This window comes from Chanos chanos, chromosome 2 (genome assembly GCF_902362185.1).
Source record: "Chanos chanos chromosome 2, fChaCha1.1, whole genome shotgun sequence".
NCBI classification, from domain to species: Eukaryota; Metazoa; Chordata; class Actinopteri; order Gonorynchiformes; family Chanidae; genus Chanos; species Chanos chanos.
Genome location: NC_044496.1, coordinates 45672723 through 45691001, shown reverse-complemented (window position 1 = coordinate 45691001; position 18279 = coordinate 45672723). Strand labels below are relative to the sequence as shown.

The 18279-nt window shown below is 41.2% G+C and overlaps 2 protein-coding genes across 2 annotated transcripts; both read right to left on the bottom strand.

Moving 5' to 3' along the window:
* Positions 1-17: 17 nt before the first annotated feature.
* LOC115804928 (protocadherin alpha-4-like) lies at positions 18-4231 on the bottom strand. Its single transcript, XM_030765417.1, has 2 exons — positions 1816-4231; positions 18-46 (listed from the first exon to the last, which is right to left on the bottom strand). Exons 1-2 carry the CDS (start codon positions 4229-4231, stop codon positions 18-20), a joined length of 2445 nt encoding a protein of 814 aa, XP_030621277.1.
* Positions 4232-5336: 1105 nt separating this feature from the next.
* LOC115804927 (protocadherin alpha-2) lies at positions 5337-8031 on the bottom strand. The gene is made up of 2 exons (XM_030765416.1): positions 8028-8031; positions 5337-7777 (listed from the first exon to the last, which is right to left on the bottom strand). Exons 1-2 carry the CDS (start codon positions 8029-8031, stop codon positions 5337-5339), a joined length of 2445 nt encoding a protein of 814 aa, XP_030621276.1.
* Positions 8032-18279: the final 10248 nt, after the last annotated feature.

Sequence of the window (18279 nt, the reverse complement as noted above, 5' to 3'; positions counted from 1 at the left end):
TCAAGAAGAAATGCCTTCTAAAAACCCACGTGTGTATTGAGAAATCCTGAGAAGACGGAGGGACATTACAAATTCCGCAGGTCAACGAAAAACAGCTCAGTATATCCACCATTCAGTGATTCACCAAACAATGAACACACAGTCTGGTATGACTGTCCTTCTGCTCCATACAAGGAGGGGCATGAATATATCAGAGGAATCTAACTTCCATGGTCTAGAGCGACACCACACGTACATTTTATGCAACCAAATTACATTTTTAAAGGGGAATATTTGCTTAGTGGAATGAATTGCTAGACTCAGTGTAGACTACATAGTGCAAATGAACATTATCATGTTTTGTATGAACTGTATTAAAATCAAGCAAATAAAAAATGTTGCACAAACATATAAATGCAACACCTTTCTTTAATATTGTTTTCTGTAATCATCAGAAAAGAATAAAATGAGCAGTATGGAACATGAGACAATTAAATTTCAAGCTCTTCCCCTATCCTTCCCACTTCAGTTTGTTGTGTGATTAATATAAATTAGTTACCAAAAAAATTCTGTAAGACTACGGTACAAAGATAAGACAGGATTCCCACTACACAGTCTCATACCACAACAGATGTTATCACATCTCTGTGTCATTTCATCTTTGAATTTAAAATAGCCAATGCACTTGTGTTTTAAGCAATGATCTAACATTACAAGCAGTATCTTTCCACATTTACTTTGTACAAGCCTTAGCTTCATGAATTCTAGCAGTGGAGAGGCTCTATCATGATAACATCTTAAAAATACTGTAACCATTTTTTAATATGAAGCCTATGTGGAAGCAGTCGGCGCTGTAAAATCACCATTACTGCTGCTGTTAAGCCAAGAAGCCACACTTTACATTGTCTCTCATTCAGCTGCATTTGTGAATCATCATTTAGTAACAGAGGAATTGGTTGTAAAGGAACTTCTTTCCCTATTAACACTGATGGTATAAAAGTCACCTTCCTCAAAAATTAAAAAACCCATGGACAGTCCCTAACTATATGCCTCACAGTGCCAAGAGTCCTATTTGGACATAGTTCACAATTTGGATTTCATGACTGTTTAGCACGATGTGTTGAAAGTGCCATCCAGTATGCTCTATGACACAGTTTGAAATGAATTCATGGGTGCTCACAAAAACAACATCTTGACAAAGACAACTTTTTGAGACTGTAAAGTCTAAAGAAGAAGCAAGATTGGGACAAATATCCCAGTGAAAATTCAACAATATAACTCTGACTTAAGTGAGGCATGATTTGGACGAATGTCCCAGAGAAAACCCAGCAACATATCTCTGACTTCAGTGACATTCAGCTGATGTTTACGAGCTTTCAGTAAGTACAGAATATGGACTTAGGCTTTTAAGACTCTCCAAAAAAAAGAAAAAAAAAGAGAATTGTTGACTTGTCAACATACGACTTCATTTGCCCCATATGGAGAACTAAAATGGACCCATTTCGCTGAAAGCATAGTTCTTATGAATTTGATAAACAGACACTTCTAAAAAATACCATTACAGGCCCAGGGAAAATAAGTCTTTTGTATGCTGGTGCTACAATATAAATTCAGTATTTGTTTTTATTTTCAAGGTCTGCGCAACGTATTGTAATAAGAGGTTACAAAATAAAAAGACTGGTTTTGCATCATTAGGCAATAAAATACTTACTGAGATTATGGTCATTTTAGAACATGTACAACCAACATTAAACATTCCTGAAGTTTGGCAATCACAAAGAAATCCTGAAGAAACAGCCACAGAGAGCATTGGGAAATGAAAGCAGTAAATGAAACTTAAAGCAGATGATGAATCCAAGTATCTTACCTTCTCTTTATTAGGAAGCGTTTGTGTGAAGTTAAATGTGTCCCCTCCATTAATACTTATCAGTTCTGCATCTGCAGGCGGAAATGGTGCTGGGAAAACCACTACGTCACTCTTCAGTGTGTCTGAGCTAAAACACACATCATATTGCTGAGTCGATTTGGAGTAAGACCAACTCCCGTCAGGGTGTGTGGTGATCACTGGGGCACTATACCTACCGAAACTGCCATCTGTCCTGCGGCACTTTACCGCGATCAGACTAAGGAGGCTCAATAAGAAGATCAGGGACACCGACACAATGGCGATCAGCAAATACAGATTTAAATCAGAAAAACCCTCCTCCTTTGTGGGCAGGTGTCTGAATGGAGTCTGAATGTCACCTGTGTTTTCAACAACCACAACATCAATAGACACAGTCGTTGATAGTGAGGGCTCTCCATTATCGCAAACCAGAATCACCAGTGGGTGAGTTTTCAGATCATTGTCACTCATTCGCCTCTTGGTCCTGATTTCCCCGCTGTTAGTTCCGATTCGGAACAGACTGTTTCCTTTGGGTTCTGAGATGTGATAAGAAAGCAACGCATTATAACCAGAGTCGGCGTCTATAGCCCTGATCTTGGCCACGAAGTAGCCCGCTTCAGCAGAACTGGGAATGTTTTCAGTGTTAACAGAACCGTGTTCAGAATAGGGAGGGAGAATAGTGGGACTGTTGTCATTTTCATCCAGGATAAAAACGTTCACGGTCACATTGCTGCTCAGTGGAGGAACACCAGAGTCTGTGGCCTGAACTTTAAACTCAAATGTCTTAATCTCCTCATAGTTAAAAGACTGTAGATTGTGTATGTCTCCACTCTCTGAGTTTATGTTCACAAATGTCGTTACTGAAGTGCTTTTAGATGAGCTGTCAACTGTTGAATATGATATTTTTGCATTCTCACCAAAATCTGGATCAAAAGCAGAAACTGTAGAAATAACGGTTCCAACCTGACTGTTCTCCTTTACATAGACATTAATTATAGGCTCAGGAAAGCGTGGTGCATTGTCATTAACATCAGAAACATGTACAGTAATAACTGTGGTACTGGAGAGAGGTGGAGTCCCTTCATCAGTAGCTGTGATAGTGATGCTATATTGAGAAACATTCTCTCGGTCTAATGGACCACTTAGAACTAAAGAAAAATAGTTTTTGTAGTTAGATTCTAGTTTAAATGGAACTTGGTTTGATACAATGCTATTCACCATTCCGTTTTTGCCATCATCTCTGTCAATGACTGATAAGAGCGCAATAGCAGTGCCGACTTTTGCATCCTCTCTGACTGTACTAGAAAGAGACGTTACAGTGATTTCAGGCGAATTGTCGTTTAGATCAAGCACTTCAACCAACACTTTACAATGCGTCACCAACGGAGGCTGTCCTTTATCGCTCGCCTGAGCTCGGATTTCAAATGCTCTGTTCTCTTCAAAATCTATATGTCCCTTTACTGTGATCGTTCCTGTCTTTGGATCGATTTGGAAAACACGCAATATTTTGTCCTGGTCCTTTTTACTAAAAGAATAAATAATCTCACCGTTTGTGCCATCATCAATGTCTGTAGCGTTTAGAATTATCACTGTTGTGCCTTGAGGTACGTTTTCCGTAATATGTGTTTTAAACAATGAACTACTGAAAAACGGAGCGTTATCATTATTATCTAAGACATTAATTATAATTTGCGACGTGCCGGACCTGGGTGGGCTTCCTCCATCTATTGCGGTCAATATGAGTTGAATAATAGCCTGTTTCTCTCTGTCTAAAGCTTTCTGAAGCACTAACTCGGCAGATACACTCTGCTCTCCTCCTCTGTGTGTTGCAAGTGTAAAATACTCATTTGGGTTGAGCTTGTATGTGTTTACGGTATTCTTTCCAACGTCTGGGTCACTGGCTAACAGCATAGGAAATTTCGCTCCTGGCACTGTACTCTCAGCTATGTCGAGCGACTGCGATTTTGCGCTGAAAGATGGTGAATTATCATTTACGTCCAAAATATTAACTTCCACACGGTAAAGCTTCAGAGGATCATTAATAACCGCTTCCACACTGAGAGTACATTTAGTCTCTTCGGCGCAAAGCTCCTCTCGGTCGATTCTATCGTTAACAAATAAAATTCCAGTCTTCCGATTTACCTCGAAATACTTTCTCTTAGATCCAGTGACGATCTGAAACATACGCGCCTCCAGTTCTCGAATATTAAGGTTTAAATCCTTAGTGATATTTCCCACTGATGTCCCAATATTTGCTTCCTCTGAAACGGAATAGGACAGCTGCCCCGACACCGCTTCCAAGCAACATTCCAGTAGAAGAAACAAAAAACATGTTACAACAGACGTCTTTCCATTCCTCAAAAACATTGCTCTATCAAAGGCTACCCCCGCTTACAGCCGGTGGGAAACGGTTCCTTGAAATAACCTATATCAGGTATATGGCCGTATAATCCAGCCAAGAATTCAATATAACAATGGATATCCTCCCCGTTCGCTCATTCTAGCATTCTGCGCCTCTCTGAAACAAAGCTTTCAGAAATCGCCTCTTTGCTAAAACCGGGAGGGGTTTAACGGCAGTGGAGGAATAACTGACACTGTGGTCTATGGTGACATCTAGTGATGGCAAGTTGTAGCCTAACATCGTGGTGGTCAAATACTACCATCAAATGTACACAATGACAGCAATCATATCAAACAACAAATCTAACATTTCGTAATATTACTGCTCAAAAGAGCGAGCCGTAAATTACAGTGTAGTCATAATATAATGATTGTAAAAGGTGATGGAATATAAAATGTGTAATGTATGTATGTGTGTGCGTGTGTGTGTGTGTGTAGAAAGAGAGAGAGAGACGGAATGTGTAATTAGTAATCATCGCTAGAGCACGTTCAGAATGGTACGAACTTCATGTCCAGAGTGTATTTCAGGACAGAGACTGGTTAATCGTAGTTTATCGTATTTTCCCCATGCAACTGTGACGCTACATGTGTTACTTGACTGAACACACCTTCTCATAAATATAATTAAACTTAAAACATCCAGTTCGGCTGTGTGACTTGTCTAAGTGAACACCTAATATGTTATTAAATGAAGATTTTTTTTTTTTTTTACCGGTTTAATCATCTGCGCAACTAATGTGTTTCTGATTATGACACATCTTCGTCTTAGAAAATAACTGCAAAAGGAATCCTACATAAGTTAGTTCTTTGTTCCGTTGTGTTAACAGCTTGTGTCCTTCAGCAAGAAAAAAACTTTCCACAATGAATATTACATAAAGAAGTTGTATAACTCATTTCCAGTTGATCAACCACAGATAAAATAACGACAGCAATCAAACCGTAAATGATTCAGCACCGTGGACAGCACCATCTCAGCAGCAACAAGGAAAACTATACCATTTCAAAATTATATTTTCATTTATATAAATAAAACGATGTTATCGGGTTAATCTTGATGCAGGCATGTTAATATTCACTCTGAATCGATTACCCACACCTTCCCTTTGTTAGGGAGTGTCTGTGTCTTGGTAAAAGAGAGCATCGGGAAACGAAAGCAGTAAATGAAACTTAAAGCAGATGATGAATCCAAGTATCTTACCTTCTCTTTATTAGGAAGAGTTTGTGTGAAGTTAAATGTGTCCCCTCCATTAATACTGATCAGTTCTGCATCTGCAGGCGGAAATGGTGCTGGGAAAACCACTACGTCACTCTTCAGTGTGTCTGAGCTAAAACACACATCATATTGCTGAGTCGATTTGGAGTAAGACCAGCTCCCGTCGGGGTGTGTGGTGATCACTGGAGCGCTATACCTACTTAAACTTCCGCCTGTCCTGCGGCATTTTACAACCATCATAATAATGAGGCTCAGTAAAAAGATCGCGGACACAGACACAATGGCGATCAGCAAATACAGATTCAAATCAGAAAAACCCTCCTCCTTTGTGGGCAGGTGTCTGAATGGAGTCTGAATGTCACCTGTGTTTTCAACAACCACAACATCAATAGACACAGTCGTTGATAGTGAGGGCTCTCCATTATCGCAAACCAGAATCACCAGTGGGTGAGTTTTCAGATCATTGTCACTCATTCGCCTCTTGGTCCTGATTTCCCCGCTGTTAGTTCCGATTCGGAACAGACTGTTTCCTTTGGGTTCTGAGATGTGATAAGAAAGCAACGCATTATAACCAGAGTCGGCGTCTACAGCCCTGATCTTGGCCACGAAGTAGCCCGCTTCAGCAGAACTGGGAATGTTTTCGGTGTTAACTGAACCGTGCTCTGAATAGGGTGGGAGAATACTGGGACTGTTATCATTCTCATCCAGGATAAAAACGTTCACGGTCACATTGCTGCTCAATGGAGGAACACCAGAGTCTGTGGCCTGAACTTTAAATTCAAACGATTTAATTTCCTCATAGTCAAAAGACCGAAGGTTTCGAATTTCGCCATTTAATTCATTCACGTTAAAAAGAGATGTAATGGGAGTGCCGTTGATTGTGCTCTGAGGTAATGAATACGTTATTTGAGCATTTTCCATTACGTCATCATCAGACGCAGACAAGGTGTATACTACAGAACCTACTTTGCTGTTTTCACGCAGGTAAGCCTGTTCTGTGGGGTTTGGGAATCGTGGCGCATTGTCATTCACGTCGGCAACTCGCACATTTATCGTTTTTTCACTAGACATTTGCGGCGTTCCTTCGTCTTCTGCTACAATGGTGATGTTATACTCTGAAACCTTTTCACGATCAAGCCTCCCTTCTAAACTTAATGAATAGTAGTTCTGAAATGATGACTGCAATTTGAAAGGACTGGGTCCCAAAAGGCGACAATGGACAGCTCCATTCTTGCTCGAGTCTGGGTCTGATACTGTCATTAGCGCTATAACCATGCCCTTTCCAGCGTTCTCTTCAACAGGACTGACTAGCGATGTCACAGTCACCTCCGGTGCATTGTCATTTATATCTAAGACCTCGACTAACAACTTGCAATGCCCCGACATGGTCACCTGACCTTTATCCGTGGCCTGAACACGTATCTCAAAAGCCTTGTACTCTTCGAAATCAATATCCCCCTTTACTTTCACTTCTCCAGTGAGGGCGTCTATTTCAAATCGATCTAGTATGTACTGTGGTGTTCGACTACTAAACGAATACACAATCTGTCCATTTAAACCTTCGTCTAAATCTTTGGCTTGGATGCGTATCAATATAGCGCCGATAGGCGTATGTTCAGGTATTGAGACTTTGTACAGCGATTTTGCAAAAGCAGGTGCATTATCATTAATGTCTAATACGTTTACCGCTATTTGCAAAGTCCCTGTCCGTGCCGGTGAACCACCATCAAGAGCGGTGACTACGAGACCAATGTGAGGGTTTTTTTCCCTGTCCAGGCCTTTCTGTAGCACCAATTCAGCAGACATTGTTTTATCGCTGTGGGTCTGGACATCTAAACTAAAAAAATCGTTCGGGCTGAGCTTGTAAGTTTTCAAAGAATTCGCTCCTATATCCGCGTCGTGCGCGGTCTCCAAAGGAAACCTTACACCTGGCGCCGTGCTCTCACTAATATTAATAAATGAGGAGCTAACGGGAAACACCGGGGAATTGTCGTTAATATCTACTATATTTATTCTTACCCGGTAAAGCTGGAGTGGGCTGTTAACCACGGCCTCCAAATTAACAGAACAAGAGGCCGTGGCGAAACAAAGCTCCTCTCGGTCAATCCGCTCATGCACTTGAAGAGTGCCAGTCTCACTATTCACGCTGAAATACTGCTTCTTGGAGCCCGAAACTATGCGAAGACCTCGCGAGGCGAGCTCTTTTAATGAGAGATTCATATCCTTAGCTAAATTTCCGACTGTAGTCCCAGGTTTCACTTCCTCAGACACACTGTAGGAAATTTGTCCAGAAACCAATTCTGATGCATGAGGTAACAAAAATGATAAAAAATAGAACAGAATGCGCTTTTGAAAAGACACAAACATGATGTTTCCCCGTATAATATCCACAGTCTGAGGCAGAAACATCCAAAAGGCTCGAAGATTTGCACGTTTAGCGTGGAGAGGCTCCGTTTGAAACAGCTATTAGAAACAAAAGAAAATCCTTGTTTTCAATCACCCACACCGAGTAAAGAGGACGATAAATCAACAATTTCCAGAATCCAGCACCCATCACCGTTTCTTTAGACTAGGACGCCATGAGGATCTTTTCTTGCCTTTACAAGGAAAACATATATTGTCTGCGAAGGAAAAAAAAAATATATTATCGCTCCACCCAAACACTCTCGTCGAGTGGTTGACTGAAATGAGGGACAGGGGAGGGGGAGAGAGAGAAAGAGAGAGATGCTGCTTATGGAAAATAGGAGGGGCCATGGAAGATTCGCTCTCCAAGTTAATGGAGCAAGAGCGACACACAGTGGCGTCATCCTGAACGAATGTATTCCATGCACTTGTGTTCTGACTGCGTCACTAATCGACCAATACCTAAAAACGTCCGACTCATTTACATCAAGAATTTAATGTGTAGCTGTATGTTGTTGTTTTTCTGCTCCCTAATTATTGGGAAATGCAGTCGTCTATAAACAAACGTTCACACAACAGGTCTGTGTTTAAACGAAAGACTTATGAAAACACTGCTGTCACGCACAAGATCCATAATTTCAGTGTTTTTGTAATATTCATATCATATTGTGATAAGACATAAATGCTCATTTAACAAATATCTGGGACATATGTATATATAAACATACAAATATGCAACTCTTGAAGCATCTAATGTGATTCCAATCTCACATTAAAATGAACAAAGCATTTAATGTAGCGAATTATTGTCCAAGGCTGTGAGATTCTGCTGATGATGGGAATACTGTAGATGCCTGCTTGATCAAACTCTACATTTACATTCACCCTTAACTGTAGAATAAAAAATGTCTATGTTGGGGATTTGTCTATGTGGTTCTCCTCGTTGTTGCACTTCCTTGCACCTCCTAAATATTTGAATTGTGTTTGTGAGTGTTTTTAAGGGCAGTAAGGCAGTTGTTAGGAGCTTACACTCTGTAATCCTCAGATTAAATTGAGGAGGCTGGACCTCCTATTTCAAGTTCACAAGGAACAGGATGTGAAATATTAATAATCATAGAACGCATCACTCTAGGTAATCTCTCTCTCTCTCTCTCTCTCTCTCTCTCTCTCTCTCCCTCACGGTAAAAACAATAACGAGCAGAGCAGATTCAAGGACAGGTCACTGGTGTATAGTAAGAATGAGTCAGATAGGCTGGAATGGTCACAGAGAAATGTACATAAACACACTGTGCACATTAAAATGCATATGTACACACACGCACATGTGGAAAGGCAATAATTTTAAGCTGCCGTATGCAAATGCTTTTTATGAATTTTGGTACAACTAACACATTTTAGAAAGTTTTGTGCTGAAGGTATTAGAAAGTGTACATATGCTCTGTTGTACAAGGGCACAACTCTGAAAACAATGTAAAGACTCAAAAGACAGTAGCTGGGGAGATATCAAAAAGAACACAATAAGAAAAAGCTCTTGTGCATCATCTTGGAGCAGTTCTTGAAAAACCATCTCTAAATAAACAACAAACAAACAAACAAACCCATGTGCTTTGTACTCACTCGCCACAAAAAAGAAAGAAAAACAGGATTTATTAAAACACCTTGGAATTTAGCACACACACACACACACACACACACACACACACGTATCCAGCTGTCGTTACTCCAAGTCTAGGGCGTGGAGCTGCAGTGTGATCACCTCATCCAGTATAATCAATTATTGGGAACATTCTGATCTATACTAAAGCATCCACAGAGAGACTGCAACTACTCAACTGCAACACTGCCATACCACAGCAACTACTGCACATTCACAATTATGTGTTACTTTAACACCACAGAGTCTGCAGAAAGTAAGCTGTTACATTGCATAGAGAAGGTATATTATATTTAAGATGGATGACAAAAAAGAAAGAAATTTGTTTGAATCTCCTGTAGCCTTACCAAAAATAAATTAATAACTTTGTGTGTTTAATACATAGACAGTAGGTTTTCATTTTTATTTTTATTTTTTTGATTTTCTACTTTATTTTGAACTCTCCATGGAGAGTGTAATGATTAACTACATAAATACTGTAAATATTTAATAATGGTTACATTGTGGGTGTGTGCTGATTATGAATTAAATTTATTGCATTAATGTGTTTCTGTGTGTTTTTGCCTGAGGTTGCATGAGACAATTTGGACACCAGAGGGGGTACTAGATATTGTGTTTGTGTCCATGTGGGTGTGGGTGTGTGGTGTGTACGCATGTGTGTGTGAGAGAGACAGAGAGAGAGAGAGAGAGAGAGAGAGAGAGAGAGATGCAGTGCTTGTGTATCTTGGCGCTAAGGCGGGGCAGTGGGAGAGGGTCTAAGGTTTTTGCATATGTGGGGCACAGGTTCTCTGATGTGAGATGGGGGTGGGTTGGATGTGTGTGTGTGTGTGTGAGGAAACTGGGGGAAGGGTAGAATATGTTCTGTTCCTCTACAGAGCATGCCTGTTACCATGGCTACATCACAGAAGGAAGGCACAGCAGCTTTCTTCTAATAGATACAGAGAACAGACTGAGAGAGAACCAGCTCAGTGGCAATGAATCATCTCTGCTGTAGACATTTCAGATCTGTCATGCACAGTTGACCGAAACAAGTCTGCAAATACTCTAAATAAGAAAGAGAAATCCATATATACACCCACACACACACACACACACACACACACATACATATAACACACACATAATACTCACATAAAGGAGTGGCTAAGCCTATGCAGCGGTAATGTACCCTCACAGTGGCAGATTCTCAGTGACACTGACAGCATGTGTACCACTCAACACCTCCCCCCAGCTCAGTATGTCCACTAGCCTTCCTCTCAGTTACAGGACCATCACATGCAGGCTTTTAGTTTTCAGGGCCCAGATGATACATTTTATTAATTTGACACCAAAACCAACCAAAGGGGTCTCAGAGCCTGGCTTTGTGAATGAGAGTTACACATCAGCTCACTTAATCTGTTTACTCTTGTTATTTCTAATTACAGGTCTACACAGGGATCTCAGATTAAGACAGGGACCCCAAAAGGCTGGAGAGGAGAAGGGCAGTGTATCGGACTGTGTTTTGTTTTGTAATATTACAGTGCTATAAATGGAAATATTTAGTTTCGAGATCATTTCACTTGCTACTGAAGGTTATCTTGTGACAGATTTGCAACCAAATGAGACAATGGCAGCTGAAGTCTGAAAATTGATATACTCCAGACTTGTGCTACAAAGCCAGTGCACAGAGCCTGGGCCTAAGTTCACACAGCTACCAGAGCAACAAATACACTCACAGAGTCTGGGCCTAGGTACACACAGCTACCAGGGCAACAAATACACACACAGAGCCTGGTCCTAGGCATGCACAGATACCAGAGCAACAAATACACGCACAGAGCCTGGGCCTAGGTACACACAGCTACCAGAGCAACAAATACACACACAGAGCCTGGGCCTAGGTACACACAGCTACCAGAGCAACAAATACACACACACAGAGCCTGGCCCTAGGTACACACAGCTGCCAGAGCAACAAATACACACAGAGCCTGGGCCTAGGTACACACAGCTACCAGAGCAACAAATACACACACAGAGCCTGGGCCTTGGCACGCATAGCTAACAGAGCAACAAATACATTCACAGAGCCTAGGCCTAGGTACACACAGCTAACAGAGCAACAAATACACACACAGAGTCTGGGCCTAGGTACACACAGCTACCAGAGAAACAAATACACACACAGAGCCTGGGCCTAGGCACGCATAGCTAACAGAGCAACAAATACACACACGGAGCCTGGGCCTAGGTACACACAGCTACCAGAGCAACAAATACACACACAGAGCCTGGGCCTAGGTACAAACAGCTACCAGAGCAACAAATACACACACAGAGTCTGGGCCTAGGTACACACAGCTACCAGAGCAACAAATACACACACAGAGCCTGGGCCTAGGTACACACAGCTACCAGAGAAACAAATACACACACAGAGCCTGGGCCTAGGCACGCATAGCTAACAGAGCAACAAATACACACACAGAGCCTGGGCCTAGGTTCACACAGCTACCAGAGCAACAAATACACACACAGAGCCTGGGCCTAGGTACACACAGCTACCAGAGCAACAAATACACACACAGAGCCTGGGCCTAGGTTCACACAGCTACCAGAGCAACAAATACACACACAGAGTCTGGGCCTAGGTACACACAGCTACCAGAGCAACAAATACACACACAGAGCCTGGGCCTAGGTACACACAGCTACCAGAGAAAAAAATACACACAGAGCCTGGGCCTAGGCATGCATAGCTAACAGAGCAACAAATACACACACAGAGCCTGGGCCTAGGGACTAACAGCTACCAGAGCAACAAATACACACACAGAGCCTGGGCCTAGGTACACACAGCTACCAGAGCAACAAATACACACACAGAGCCTGGGCCTAGGTTCACACAGCTACCAGAGCAACAAATACACACACAGAGCCTGGGCCTAGGTACACACAGCTAACAGAGCAACAAATACACACACAGAGTCTGGGCCTAGGTACACACAGCTAACAGAGCAGCAAATACACACACAGAGCCTGGGCCTAAGTTCACACAGCTACCAGAGCAACAAATACACACACAGAGCCTGGGCCTAGGTACACACAGCTACCAGAGCAACAAATACACACACAGAGCCTGGGCCTAGGTTCACACAGCTACCAGAGCAACAAATACACACACAGAGCCTGGGCCTAGGTACACACAGCTAACAGAGCAACAAATACACACACAGAGTCTGGGCCTAGGTACACATAGCTAACAGAGCAGCAAATACACACACAGAGCCTGGGCCTAAGTTCACACAGCTACCAGAGCAACAAATACACACACAGAGTCTGGGCCTAGGTACACACAGCTGCCAGAGCAACAAATACACACACAGAGCCTGGGCCTAGGTGCACACAGCTAACAGAGCAGCAAATACACACACAGAGCCTGGGCCTAAGTTCACACAGCTACCAGAGCAACAAATACACACACAGAGTCTGGGCCTAGGTACACACAGCTGCCAGAGCAACAAATACACACACAGAGCCTGGGCCTAGGTGCACACAGCTACCAGAGCAACAAATACACACACAGAGTCTGGGCCTAGGTACACACAGCTACCAGAGCAACAAATACAGACACAGGAAGTCAAAAAGCCTCTGTGGATGAGTTAGTCTGAGACATATAGTTCAGCCTTCAGCCAACAAAAAAGAGAGAGAGAAAAAAAAAAAATATATATATATATATATATATATATTTTTTTTCTTTTTTTTTTTTTCTATATATCAGTTAAAACATAGAGTCCTATTGCTCCACTTTAGACCAGGAGAGTAAAGAGTATACAAAATAGTTCATTTCTATACCTAGCAGTTCTGCACTTTTAATATCCATAAATCTACCGATCTAAAGCGAATTTCCATACTGCTCTGTGTACTATCCTGTGTTAGAAATGCATTTGAAGTATTTCATATTGTTTTCCATATACTGTTAATTATAAGTAGATAAGCAAGCCATTTGTCTCTGTATATATATATATATATATGTTCTTATAATAAGCAAATGCTTCAGACTTACACACTCACTCATTCTCTCACTCACTCCCTTCCTTTCTTAAGAAACATGAACGTTAGAGAGGGTTTTAATTCAGCTGGTGCTTAATCAGTGACTCTCAAATCTGTGCTCAGGTCCCATCACTCCTAAAGTTCAAAGTTCAGAGTTCAAGTTAGGCAGTTTAGTTTATTAATTCATATCTAGGTTAGACAAAACAACAGAGGCTGGCAAACATGCGCACACATGTTCCCCTGAACAGCATAATTAAAGTAACAAAAATCTGTTTCTCAGATTCAGTGAGTTTGTCATCAAACTATTTGACATGAAGCTTTCACTCTGTGATAGCTGCCTTTAGTATATGCTTTCAAAATGTCAAAAAATGGCTTAATCAAAAAGGAAGAAAAGCAACAAAAAACAAAGCCAAACAAACAAGCAAACAAACAAAAAATAGAACCACTGACTGTATGCAAGAAATGAGACTGATGCTTAGCTCTCTCACAAAAGAAAAAGAAAAAAAACAGCTCTTGGCCTTAATCGCCTTGTCTGGAGTCTTGTCGACAACAAAACACACACACACACACACACACACACACACACACACACACACACACACTCACACACACACACACACACTTACATTTGATTGTTTTACTCTCAAATCCTCTCTGAACTGCTATGTCAAAATAACGCTCTCAGACGACTAAAAATAGAAAGTAACCCGGCAGGAGTGATCAGTCTGGGGTGAAGCTCCTGCCCTTACACATCATACAACATCATACAAACCATGTGATTCTGACATGCAGCACCACAGATTCTTCTCACATGGTTAAAGAGAGATAAAATGGGCATTCCTGTGGCATTATTTTGTAAAGATATCATCTGATCTGATTGCATTAAAAATAGGCACCTTGATTTCTTCATGAATTACAAAATATTCAGTAAAATTAATTTACAGCATCTGCTTTTCCCCAAACTCCTCACTGATATTGATTAGGGCATAAAGAATTCAAGAAAATGGATCAATTCTAACCCTGGAGCAGCCAAATTCTATTCCATCATCACTCTTGGGTAGAATAACTTATGTGTGTTTCAGCAGAAGAGGCAGCTTTGTTAAAGTCTGTTTGTTCACAACAAACAAACGTTGGCAAGGGTAGCAACGAACAAACATTTCTCATTTAAAATTTGATAGGTTGTGTATGTGTGTATATGTGTGTGTGTGTGTGTGGATGTGTGTGTATTTAGGAAAGAGAGACAGAGACATAAAAAGAAAGCCAGAGAGCCAAAATACAGATTAATGGGAAGATGGAGGGAGAGAGAGAGAGAGAGAGAGAGAGAGAGAGAGAGAGAGAGAGAATATGCATATTTGTGTGCGTCTAACACTGTATCTCAACGAGGACACATCGTGTGCATTTAAATCCATCGCTATCCAATCCCATAAATAGGCTTTTTCACTAATAGGAGAAAAGAGGCTTGTAGTAATACAGTTTACAGCTGCAGAAATTCCTATTTGCTAACCAGGCAGACTGGGGTTGGTTTATCCCCCACAAACACTGCAACAGCGATACTGCTCTCTCACTGGCTATATACTCATGTTGTCGGCTGTCTCCACCTCTATGATTGGTTCCTGAATTGCCTGGTTTTGGCTAAAGATGCTGCAAATGGCTCTAACAGCCGGTCTGGTGAGAGAAAATGTCCAATAGGATTGTGTCATACTCATAACTGACATAAAAATTGTCCAGTAAGAAAATTCCTTTTGTTCAGGACTGATTCATGCTCCCACCTCCTTTTGTTCCGTGACAAACCAGCCACGCCTACAATGATCAGTGAGGCAGTGGATAAAGACAGGGTATTCTACAAGGACACACGGTAAATAAGTCACACACACACACACATACATATATGCAGAATCATGTTAAGTGTTACTGGTGCTTGTTTAGTTCAGCACTATATGGGACATCACCTACTAACCCCAATAAATGTAAACAAACATGCTCACATGGACACACACACACACACACACACACACTTTCAGCAGGAAATTGGAATCAGATACAGCTATTGACCACCAGGAGGAGATTTTTTCTATATGAGTCTAGTCCACCACAATGGATTCATGGATCCATACACTGATTTTCTATTTCCCTCCCTCATTCCCTCTTTAACTTACACACACATACACCTGCCTTGACACACACACACACACACATACAGGGATATTACACGTCTCTGTCTAACTCTATTTCGCAGGTTGTCTCTGAAAATGAAAAGGCTGATCTTCTAACGCTCTTTGATAACAGACACACGGTATTAAGCTTTAGCAGCGTGTCGGTAAAGGAAGCAATATCACCCCACCCTCTCAGATAATCATCAGCTCACACATACTACACTCCAGAAAATGACATAATCTCACTGTCTCCCCTTCATGATTTCAGCGCGACATTATCACAATTGCTCTCTACACACACCTTCCTCAGAGCAGACATTCTTTATCTACACTACCACATCACACACTTCTACCTGCTCTATCTGTCTATACTAGCACAGTTTAACAGCAGAATAAGCCGTACAAGCAACATACGCATACATACGTCTGGTATTTTTCGTCTTGCTTTCAGTAAGACGTAGCTAATTTACATAAGGTTTGTTCAGTTTACTTACAACTGTGCACTGCGCTGGACGTAATAACAGATTGGTATTTGTGTACAGCGCAAGCGAGCTATCAGATATATCAACGCTAGTATGGACAAACCGACGAGTCAGAAAATGGGTCGAGTGCCATTCACTTGAAAGAGAAAAAAAAAATTGTTTATTTAAAACATTTATAGCATCACAGAGAAATAACTGCCTCAGTCTATAACCCCTACTTCTATCCACTGATTTTTAACTTTGTGTAACAACCTCACTTCCTCCCACTTTGGTCTACTAATCATCGGGCTGATCATCCATCACCTCTCTTACCTGTCCACACCTTGTTTTCATTGATTCACACCCTTATTTACCTCCCTTTGTTTGGCTCAGTTCTCGCGAGGTCTACACTGACCACGGTGTGCTCTGAGTGTTGTTCTGATGAAAACTGATTGCGAACTCTGATTGCGAATTCAACCTGCTTGTGTCCAGCCTGTTCTTCAAACCTGTTTGTATCCGGTTTGTTCTTCAAACCTGTTGGTATCCAGCCTGTTCTAAAAACCCTGTTTGTTTCTGAGCACTGCCTGTTCCAAGCCTGATCTTTTGTTCTGTTTTATAACCTGTTCGGTTCTAGAATAAAATCCTGTGTTTCCGCACTTACGTCCAGCTCCGGTTCAACGTTGTGACACTTTGTTTAAATATATTGAACACACTAATAACATGCTTAACTGTGTTTCAGTATATTACAAGGACTGATGCATACTGTTGTCTGTGATATTGGAGAGGTGGCTATAGTTGAACTTTATTAATTATAATTATGGGGTACCAGCCTTAAAGACAGCTCAATCAGATTTTTGCAGAAGGATGTAAAGCCTTATACTGTGTATTTTAATACACACACATTGTATTTAAAAGGGATTTATATATGCACTAATATATATAGTATATATATATACTAATAACTAATATATAGGCTGAGTTTAACTGTGTCTCACACTGTCCCATTAAATGTCCTTAATATCCATACATTATAATAATGCTGATTAACAGGATCTGATTTAATGCATCACTAAAAATAGTCACATACACACACACACACACACACACAACCACCACCACCATCCACTTCCAGCTTGACCTACTTATTCACATAACACACTGAATAATGCACAAGCTCTGTGTATGTGTGTTTATGTGTGTGTGTGCTTCACGAGGGTCTTTTTGAAAATCTTTTCTCCTAAAAGGGCTAGAAAGAGGCACGACTTAAACAATGCAACGACTTAAATTATCTTTCTCTCTCTCTCTCTCTCTCTCTCTCTCTCTATGTCTCGCTCCCTCTCTCTCTCTCTTTTCACAACACATGGAGTGAACACCATCTTTCACTTTAATCATAAAATCTTAATCTCGTATGCCCACATCAGTGCAGCTCACATATCAACAAAAGCCTCTCTCTAAATCCCATAATGGCATTTGTGGACTTAGGGTGAGAAAAGCTCCGATTTGACTCTGTAGTGCTCTTACCAACTCAGCATTACACAACATACAAGTGACTCCAAGCAAATGTTCACGAGGCATGGAAAGAAATACAAGAGAAGAGAAAGACAAAACCAAACAAATAAAAAAAAAATTAAGAGACGATGAGAAAAAGAGGGAGATGAAAGATGCCAGCAGGAGAGATAAGGCTGAAGGAAAGACTTGAAGGAAAAATAGTTAACGAGACACGAGTAAAGGAGAAAGGAATGGAAAAAGTGAGGGAAAAAAGGGAGGGGAAAAAAGGAGGGAAAACATGGTCTGGATGAAGAGGGATCCCTTTTCCGCTAAAACCAAATGAAACGTGTGTGAATGGCAGAATTCTTCCCTCTCTCCATAAAGCTCTGGGATGGCTTGTCTTCCACATTAAGGATGAACATTCACACATATCCCATTAGGGGCCTGGAAAGAAAAAGGGATCACTCACTCGTCCTCTCGACTACATTTTTCCCCTTCATCTCTTCTCCTCTCCTCGCTCTCTAAGTAATCGTATTAGGAGTATCCAAAGAGGAATTAAGTCTCTCACACTGATGGTCTAATCCAACATCACGCTGAAATAAAACACACTC